Source organism: Myotis nattereri (genome assembly GCF_964212035.1).
Source record: "Myotis nattereri genome assembly, chromosome: 4".
Lineage (NCBI taxonomy): Eukaryota > Metazoa > Chordata > Mammalia > Chiroptera > Vespertilionidae > Myotis > Myotis nattereri.
In genome coordinates, this window is record NC_138079.1 from 12,915,991 (window position 1) to 12,926,166 (window position 10,176).

A 10,176-nucleotide genomic window follows, 5' to 3' on the forward strand; every position below is an offset into this window, starting at 1 on the left:
GGTAGGGTCCTTTGGCCTGGCTTGCACCCTCTTGTAATCTGGGACCCCTCAGGGGATGCCGGAGAGCTGGTTTTGGCCCGATCCTGCAGGCCAGGCCGAAGGAACCCACTGGTGCACAAATTTGTGCACCAGGCCTCTAGTATGTGATAAAAATGAAATTTCTATAATTTTGTAGTAACAAAACATAGTAATATAATGTTTTCATTATAGCTTGAGCTTTTATAGTTATACAAATCTCATTTAAATATGTAGCATACAGTATGTGTAAGTTTAAGGCAATGTATTCATTCTGTTAGACATAAGGGCAAAGAAGAAAAACTTTTAGATGGAATGAAGAGCTTGGCTAAAAGTCAGAAAGACTTTCATTAATGACATGGCCTTTTGCTTTCCTAATAGATAATGAAGACTTTGATAGTTGCGGTGCTGCTGGCTGGAGTTGTCCCACTCCTTCTAGGACTCCTGTTTGAGCTGGTTATTGTTGCCCCCCTGAGGGTTCCCTTGGATCAGACTCCCCTTTTTTACCCATGGCAGGTAAGTGTGTGTCTTTTGTACATGATATTTCTATACAGATTTGTCATGAGACAAATCCTTAATTTTTAAGTGATTTTAAGCATTTGTTTAGAAAGACTCCTTAACAGATAGTATGCCTCCTAGTATTAAACAAGATGCAGCATTGAAAATAATAAGGCAGGTCAATATCCAGGAGCTGGCTTGGCATTATGAGCTAGGACTTGGTGTTCTGTTAGGCATCAACAATTTACAGAATGTCAGCATTACATAAGGTCACTTTGACCATGATGGATCAAGACAAAACAAGACCCTGCTGTAATCATGTCTGAACAGAGGTAAAACATGAATATTGTCCAAACCACAAAAATAACCAATATCCCCAGTCCCAGCAAACATCATTGACTGCCTGCTGCTTCATTACCAATACAGTTTTATCCTCAGCCTGTTCCTCAGTCTGATTTATTAAGATACCCAATTATAGATCCTCTGCTTTCTAATAACATCTGCCACAGAGCAAGGCCCTGCTTCCTTAAATCCTTCCACATCAACTCATATAAGCTGAAATCCTGTATCAGGCCCTTCCTAACACGCTGTTATTAAGCATTTCCAGTTCCCCATTCTGTGTTCTCCCTCACCTCAGTGAGTAGTAAATGCAACTTGTTCATTTACATGTGTGTTCTCGTGATCTTGATAGTACCCAACATCGTTGCCTTGGAGAATTATTTGAAAGTATCCAATTTCAAGAATGATTATATATTGTGACCCAGCAGTTTCCCTCTTCAGAATCTGCTGCAAAGAAACATTTACACATGTGAGTGTAGAAGGAGGCAAGAACAAGGCTTTTTCTGCTATTATATCATTTTTATAATGTCAAAAAAAAAAAAAAAAAAGAAGCAACCCAGATGTCCATTAATAGAGTGACTTAATAAAATGTAGTAAATTTTTACTTTGGAATTCATTGTAGCAGTTAAAAGAGTGAAGTAGAGCCGGCTGGCGTGGCTCAGTGGTTGAGCGTCATCCTATGAACCAGGAGGTCACGGGTTTGCTTCCCAGTCAGGGCACATGCCTGGGTTTCAGGCTCGATCCCCAGTGTAGGATGTGCCAGAGGCAGCTAGTCAATGATTCTCATCACTGATGTCCCATCTCTCTCTCCCTCTCCCTTCCTTTCTGAAATCATTAAAAATATTTTTTAAAAAAAGAAGAAGCAGACCCGTCTGTTTTGATATAGGTATCTCACAGATGGCTTTTGAAAAATTTTAATTTTTTTTTTTTTTATTATGTATTGAGTTTAGAAAGAGGGGCAGGGAGGGAGGAAGGGGGAGAGGGAGAGGGAGAGGGAGAAAGGGATAGATAGAGAGAGAGAGAGAGAGAGAGAGAGAGAGAGAGAGAGAGAGAGAGAGATTGATTTATGTATTAATTGGTTGATTTGTATTTGTGCCCTGGCTGGGTCAAACCTACAACCTTGATGTGTCAGGATGATGCTCTAACCAACTGAGCTATCCGGCAGGGCTCAGATACGTTTTTGAATAAGGGAAAAACCCAAGTTGTACACAGACATGTGCAGCATGTTGTCCTTAATATTAAAACCCTGAACTTTGAAAACAGAACAACTTGCTTTTTTTTCATTTTTGATTGTAAGCTCCTTGCCTTTCCTGCATCAAGTGGCTGCTGATTGGTGGGAGGCTGAGGAATGCAGCAGAGGAACTAGTGTGGTGTATTCTGCTGTGGGAAAACACTGAAAAGCAGTGGGTCTTGAAAGAGCTTGAACCTCAGTGAACTGTGGACCTCCTCAATGAGGCATCTCCCACGGGGAGAGGAGCCTGGGGTGGCAGCGGAGGTTCTAGTAACACTTCAGTAGAGCTGTGAAGGCACCAAGCTAGAAGCTGTCTGGGAGCCTTTGGGGGGGTTTCTCTAGGCCAAACATGGCTCTACATGTTGACATAATCAGCTCAGTTAAAGCCAATAAAACAGCCTAAGAATGGTTTGATGAAATAAAATCATGGCACTATTTTATTTATTTGCTCCTTGAAATCTCCATTAATGTTATACCTTCCCTACTTCTCTTGGGAAAATAAAGTAGATTTCTGAAAGATACAAGAATGATTTTGATAGGAATGTTATACTTGAGTCATTGAGGAAAAGAATTCCTATATTTTCCAGCATATGTTAGTCTTCTGTAAAACTCTTACTCATCCTGCAGGACTTCTGTTTTGAAATGAAATAATTAAGAAAATTATATAGCCTCTGTGTTAGGTTTGCTGCTAATAAGAACAGCAAAAATATGTTAAATGTTTTTTTATTAACCTAGGACTGGGCACTTGGAGTCCTGCATGCCAAAATTATTGCAGCTATAACATTGATGGGTCCCCAGTGGTGGTTGAAAACTGTGATTGAGCAGGTAAGCAAACTCATTTTTCAGAAAAAGATTGGGAGTAATCATGATTATGTTTAGTGAATGGGACTCCTTTTTCTTTTTTCACCTTTTCTGAGTTTTCTACATTTTCTTTAATGAGCATATAACTCTTTTTTAAAAAGAAGTCATTTGCTCTTTCATCATCATGAATTTTCATCATCCACTGTTAAGACTTCTCTTATCTAAAGGTTAACTAGGCTTAAAGTACCTAGAACCTTATCCAGAGTAAAGCCAAAATTTAGCACATGTGCTTTTTTTCAGGGCAGGAGTTCTGATGGAGGCTTGTTCAGTTTTCTAAGCCTGTAGTAGGGAAAAAGCTATTGTGCAAGGCAACAAATAAAAGGCAGAAAAAATAATAAATTACAAAATTAGAGCTGTTTGGGAATATTCTAGCTATGTAGCCCCTAAGAGTATTATGGAACCATCAGATAATAAGGTGATTGTGGTGATAAAACCTTGAAAAAGAGATTGTGCTTCTGTATTCTGATAAGACTAGGAAATATGCAATTCATTTTAGGAAGATTTCTATTCAAAATAGCCAACATAACAGATTTGATGCTTATTTAAATTTTAGTTATCTAGAAAATGTTCTTGTGGACAAAACTCTTATCCAGTGCTCAATAAATAAGGTGTTAACAATTCTGTAGCAATAAAGGTGCACCAACTTTATATATATAGGAAATAAAGGGCAGTCGTTTCCAGCTCAGTCTGCACAAGAAAATGGTAAAAAAAAAAAAAAATCCCTATACCTGGAGATTTGTGGGGGTGAGGAGAGCCAGGGAATTACTGTGTGTTTGCATGTATCACTTAAGTGTGGGCTTACTCTGTAAGTGCTCTAAAGTGAGCTGGATTGTGTACTGCATGGCAGCATACCCATTTATGGTAGGAGTGCTGGCCACTCTACTCTGGTGTCTCCAGGTAAGACTTCTTTGCCCTTGCAAAGGAGTATGGAGAATAAGGGTTTAATCACCGCTGGAGGCTATGAAGCACTGTTGATCTTTGTAATATTTTCTCTCTGATGCTTTCTTTTCTCATACATAGGTGTAAGTTTAAAATGGTTGAGAAACACTAGGATGCCTTACAACATGAGTGTAAATGCATTTGGGTTAACCAGGTTTCTTTGGGATTAGAAGCTACCTCTAGGAGGTTAATCCAGTTTGCCATTCTTTCTGGCCCTCTCCTGAGGGGTGGAGTGTGACTGTGGGCAAGGTGAGGTTGAAGTGCTAGGGAAAAACAGAAACATCACTCTAGCCATTTTGTCCTCTGCATGCCATCTTTGTTTCCCATTATTCCCAAGGTTTTCCCTCTTTCATCCATTTTTTCCTCTGCAGTACTATTCAGTAGAACTTTCTGGGTAAGATTATGGAAATGCTCTAGAAATTTTTGAATTAAAAAATATTTACTGTAGAATAATTTTATATTACATTTTTACATAAAGTATCTTTGGTTTGTTAAAATTTGATTTATACAAGCTTTTCAGAAACATGTTCTTTATCATGGTTTTTATATATATACTAGAGGCCCGGTGCACAAAAATTTGTGCACTCGGTGGGGGGGATCCCTCAGCCCAGCCTGTGCCCTCTCGCAGTCTGGGACCCCTCGGGGGATGACCACTTGCTGGCTTAGGCCTGCTCCCCGGGGGATTGGGCCTAAGATAGCAATCAGACATCCCTCTGGCAGCCCGGCAGCCCTTGAGGGATGTCCACTTGCCAGCGGGTAGCAGACCTAAGCTGCAGTCAGACATCCTTAGCGCTGCTGAGGAGGCAGGAGAGGCTCCCACCACCACTGCTGTACTGGCAGCCATCAGCCTGGCTTGTGGCTGAGCAGAGCTCTCCCATGTGGGTGCGACTGACCACCAGAGGGGCAGCTCCTGCATTGAGCGTCTGCCCCCTGTGGTCAGTGTGTGTCATAGTGTCCAGTCATTCCCAGTCTCTCTGATGTTAGGGTCAGTTTGCATATTACCCTTTTACTATATAGGATAGAAGCCTGGTGTATGGGTGGGGACTGGCTGGTTTGCCTTGAAAGGTGTCCCGGATCAGGGTGGGGGTCCCGCTTGGGTGCCTGGCCAGCCTGGGTGAGGGGCTGAGGGCCGTTTTCAGGCTGGTGGGCGACTGAAGCTCCCAGCCTCTCCTTTTATTCTTTTTCTTTTTATTCTGGGATTTATTTACCTTCTATAATTGAAACTCTGTTGCTGTCACTGGCGCTCCCAGCTCTGAGGCCGCGGCCCACTGAAAGCAGGTGTCTGAGGTTTGTTTAGATTCTGTAATTGAAACATTGTTGCTTCCGTAGCTCAGAGCTGGGCCGCAACAGGCGGGGAACCTTGGCTTCCTCCATCACTGGGGCAAGCAAGCCTCCTGTTTGCTTCAGCTGCGTGGCTGCCGCCGCCATCTTTGTTCGCAGTTAATTTGCATTTCACCCTGATTAGCCAATGGGAAGCGTAGCGGAGGTACGGTTAATTACCCTTTTTGTCTTTTATTAGATAGGAGATATATATATATATATATATATATATATATATATATATATATATAAATATTTATATATAAATAAATAAATAAAAGCCTAAGCGACCATTATGACTGGTCAGGCAAACAACCGGCCACTATGATGTGCACTGACCACCAGGGGCCAGAAGCTCAATGCAGGAGCTGCCCCCTGGTGGTCAGGGTGCTCCCAAAGCCAACCTCCCATGGCCGGCCAACCTCCCCCATCCCCTCCCGGTCGGGCCAGGCTGAGGGACCCCACGCATGCATGAATTCGTGCACCAGGCCTCTAGTATTCAGATAAAATAAATGTAATCTTAAATGGTAACAAATGACTTATGGAGTTACTTGAAGTTAATATGGTCTTAAACTAATATTATTGGTTGCCATCTGGTATTGTCCAGATCAAAGCTAGCGTAGTTATGATTCTAGATTAGTGTCTTATTATTTCGTATCTTAGCAGAGTTAATTGCAAAGTATAAGGAGGTAAATGCATTTCTTTAAAAACTTGTGGGTACCACACTTATGTTTGTGTCCCAGAATTTGCCTTGACTTTGGAAAAATAATCAGTTTGAATCCTTTGGGGCTCGTAGATTCAACTCCCTGCAGCATGGATTCAGTAGAGATTACTCTGTAAATTTGGAGGAATTGTTTTGCTTTCTCGTTCTCATATTTCCCCCCATTTTCAGGTTTATGCAAATGGCATCCGAAACATTGATCTTCACTATATCATTCGTAAACTGGCAGCGCCTGTGATTTCTGTGCTCTTGCTGTCCCTGTGTGTACCTTATGTCATTGCATCTGGCGTTGTTCCTTTACTAGGTGAGTAATGCTGGCTGGGGAACTTGAGAGCACCTTTATTTTATTTTATTTTAAATATATTTTTATTGATTTCACAGTGGAAGGGAGAGGGAGAGAGAGTAGAAACATCAATGATGAGAGAGAATCATTGATTGGCTGCCTCCTGCATGCCCCCTACTAGGGATTGAGCCTGAGACCTGGGAATATGGCCCCGACCAGAAATTTGAACACTCGACCACTGAGCCACGTGGGCTCGGTGAGAGAACACCTTTATTGACATTGTTACATTATTGTCACATGGTATCATAGGTTGGCTGGCCCCAAATGCTTTATTTGTAAATATAAACCCAGCTAAAACAATGATTTCAAGAAACTATTGTTCTTAATTTGACTACTCAGAGCAAGATTAAGAGGATCATAAAGCCTTTGGTACAGTTTTGTTTTTCGCTAGGCAGGTGAGAAAGTATTGACATTTACACTCTTCCCAAAATAGGCAGGAACAGATTTCCTTCAAGTTGTCTTCTAACTAGAAGTGCTGTGATCACAGACTTATAAAATTAAGGACATGTTGTAATTAATTTTAAAAAAGTTCTTTAGCATAAAAGGAAAACCCAAGAGGAGATGCTAATTTATGACAATTCATCAACTAGAAATGATCAATTTTGTACTGAAGAACCCCACAGGACCTTAAACCCAGCATATGCTCAAAATTATAAGCACAAAGTTTCCCTCTCAAAATCTTTTCTTATGAATTTACTCATACTGACTAGTGTCATCATCCATCAAGTTGCATGAGTCAGAAACCTTGAAGGGCATTCACGTTACCTGAGGCTCTCTGCTCTCCATACTCAAATGGTCTTCAAGTCCCACTGACCCAACATCTGAAACCCATTCTCTCCTTTCTGGCACTCTTACCCATGGCTCCTTGAGCTGCACATCATCTCTCACCTTAACATCAACAGTCTTCTGTCTAGTTTCCCTGCTTAGACAACTAATTCATTGTCTATACTGCGGCCACAGTGACTTTCAAAAGAATGAATCTCATTGTTTCTCTTTAATGAACATCCTTTCTTTGGCCCCTCTGTGGCCTTTAGAACATAATCCAGCTCCTAGGCTTACTTCAAAGGCTCCTCCTGGTGCTCCAGTTTGACCTCACTTGTTGACTCACTTCATTTTATATGTGACCAGTCCCCTCTTCTTTGTGAAAGGACATATTTCTATTTCACTGCCATTCCATATACACTTAGAGTTCTCCTTTTTTGGTTTTACAGGTGTTACTGCGGAAATGCAAAACTTGGTCCACCGGCGGATTTATCCATTCTTACTGATGGTCGTGGTATTGATGGGGATCTTGTCATTCCAGGTCCGCCAGTTTAAGCGCCTTTATGAACATATTAAAAATGACAAGTAAGTCTAGACTTCCAGACATTTAGCCATTCATATTAAGATTTATCACTTGTTAATGTTTGTGCCTAATGTGATGAATCAAAAAGGGAAAATTGCTCAGATTCTGGATATATTTTGAGGTAGAATTAATAGAATTTGGTAACAGATTGGATGAGGGTGTGAAATAGCATTATCAAAAACTGTTGTACTGAGCAACTGGCAATTTGGAGTTGTCATTTATGTAGATCAGTGATTTTCAACTGGTGTACTGCAGGAATTTTTAAAACATATAATACCTGACTATTTATTCAGGGGCACTGACCTCTTTTTTCTTAGATTGTCAAATAAAAAAATGACAACAACCAACACAATAATAACTGTTTGGTGTGAATGCATAAAAATTTAACCTATTATTCTGTCAAATCGGCAAAAGTTATATATTTTTTTGGTGTGCCACAGAATTTTAGTAATTTATGTGTGCTATGAGATGAAAAACGTTGAAAATTGCTGATGTACATGAAGAATAAAAAGACTGGGAGAAAATGGTTTGAGGAAGATTATTTTTTTAATACTCATTTCACAGAGTTTTCAGTTGCTTTGATTTGACAAGATACAAAAGAGTTTGAGAAAAGAAGAAATCTACGTTAAGAACTTGCAGTACCCGCCTAAGCCCTTCTTGCATTCAAGGGCCATTAGGTTACTCTGACCACTGCTGAGAGAGGCTGCAAGGTTACTGCAAATGTGTTGAGCCCTCTGTTTCGAGAAAACTCTGTGACCTTACCTCACTGAGAGATTGATAACAGCCAAGGTTAGCAGCCATTTGACCTTCCATGTCCTCACGGAGGGCTGAGTCTTGCTCTGCTTCAGTGTTGTCTAGCAAAAAACATGAGTTTATAGCTTTCCGTCCTGGTTTGCCTGGGAGAGTCCCAGTTTACACATGCTGCTTTCGTGTCATCGTTAATAGAACCCTTGGTTTGGACAGCAAATTATATGCTCACCTTATTTATTACTCTGAGGACTCCTAAGAGTATTATTTTGAAAATTTAGAGTGTTCAAGGCTTCTCCAAAGCCTTTATGACAGTAGAAAACACAAGTGCATTTTTAGGTGGTCAGAGTACAACGTCTTTCAAACATGAAGGAAGGGGGAGGAGGTTTCAGTGATGAGAGTCTGCTTTCTCACTTCACTTGTTTTGGCAAGGTCTTACTGGCACTCCCTGATCTGCCGTCAATGCTTCCAAATGGTATGGTACTTGTACCCCGCCCCTCTAGCTTGTTTACTTTCAGTTTTGTCACTCACTGGCTTCCAGGGGTCAAGCTCACAGTCATTCCCTCATGTTTAGTGAGGCACATCACTGCTGCTTTTTAGCAACCCCTGCTGATGTTATGGCATGCAGTGTTCTGGTGGAGGACCTCCAGCCTTGTCATTTTAATCACAGTTACTTCTGTCTCTGCCGTCCTGCGCTCTTGGCCATAACCTCCCTGTCAACATGTCATGAGTTATGAGTTAGCAGAACTTCATATTCTGCCCTTGGACCATGCCCCCCTACCTTCTGTCACTCACATACACTCACTTTTCTATCATCTCCCATTTGATATCATTGAAATCATTGTCCTTTGATATCTCCTGTTCTCCAGAACTAGAGCTGTTCAGGTTCTACTAAAAAGGTTAGGGTAAGTCCTCCCTACCCAGCTTTCTGACTATTGTATTTCCAGTCCGTTTTTTCAGATCTGCCCACTAAGCTGCTTCATAAAATACGATCCATACAGAAAAACCCTCTGCATGAGTTTCCTCAGCCTTACCCTCCTCGGGCCTCTGAGTGTATGAGTTCACGAGAAGCCCTAACCTACGGACTGGGGCACGTGCCCCGTTGTCCACACTAAGGACTCTGACCTGTGCCGCTCAGGTCTTTGCTCTAGGAAGACCTATGGGGAGTTCTTCCGCCCCTCGCTATAAAGTGCCTGCCTTGGTGCCTTTGGCAGGTGTTCATTCTAGACTTCCCTTCTACCTACCTAACCATGAAAGTAGGAGTGAAGTGATCTGATTTTGCATTTTTAGAAATGAATCACTGACTGCTTTTTGGAAGTGTGTTTCAATATGTGAGATCATATAAGAGAGTAACTACCCTGTTTTTACATCCTAGGTACCTTGTGGGCCAACGCCTTGTGAACTATGAACGGAAATCTGGCAAACAAGGCACGTCTTCGCCACCTCCACAGTCGTCCCAAGAATAAAGTGGTTGTCTCAACTACCTTGACCTTCCCCTTGCCTTTACGTGTCCTTTTCTGTGGACTTCTCTCTTTGGAGATTTCTCCAGTGATCTCTCAGCATTTTTTTTTTAAGTTAAATGTATTTGACTTGTGTTCTCAGCATTTGGAGAGAGCAGCAGGTTAAGTTGCTGCCTTCCTGCATCTTCTGACATCACTGCTGTCTGAGATCTGTACATGTGTAAATAGAAGTTCCTGGATACCCTAAAACCTTGGATTAAACAGAATGTGCATTGTACATCTTTAAACAAATGTATATTAATTTATTAAATCTAGTTGTCACTTTATTTTGGACCTGCTGTGATCTTGACAGGAAAA

The 10,176-nt window shown here is 41.3% G+C and overlaps 1 protein-coding gene across 1 annotated transcript in view; it reads left to right on the plus strand.

Annotated features, from left to right (window-relative positions):
* Positions 1-10,145, plus strand: part of MARCHF6 (membrane associated ring-CH-type finger 6) — a 71,204-nt gene extending 61,059 nt beyond the window's left edge. The window contains exons 22-26 of the mRNA XM_081088710.1: positions 397-531; positions 2,819-2,908; positions 6,096-6,228; positions 7,479-7,614; positions 9,735-10,145. Of these exons, the coding sequence (XP_080944836.1) occupies positions 397-531; positions 2,819-2,908; positions 6,096-6,228; positions 7,479-7,614; positions 9,735-9,825 (585 nt within the window). The 3' untranslated portion in view covers positions 9,826-10,145. The remainder of the gene's footprint in view (positions 1-396; positions 532-2,818; positions 2,909-6,095; positions 6,229-7,478; positions 7,615-9,734) is intronic.
* Positions 10,146-10,176: the final 31 nt, after the last annotated feature.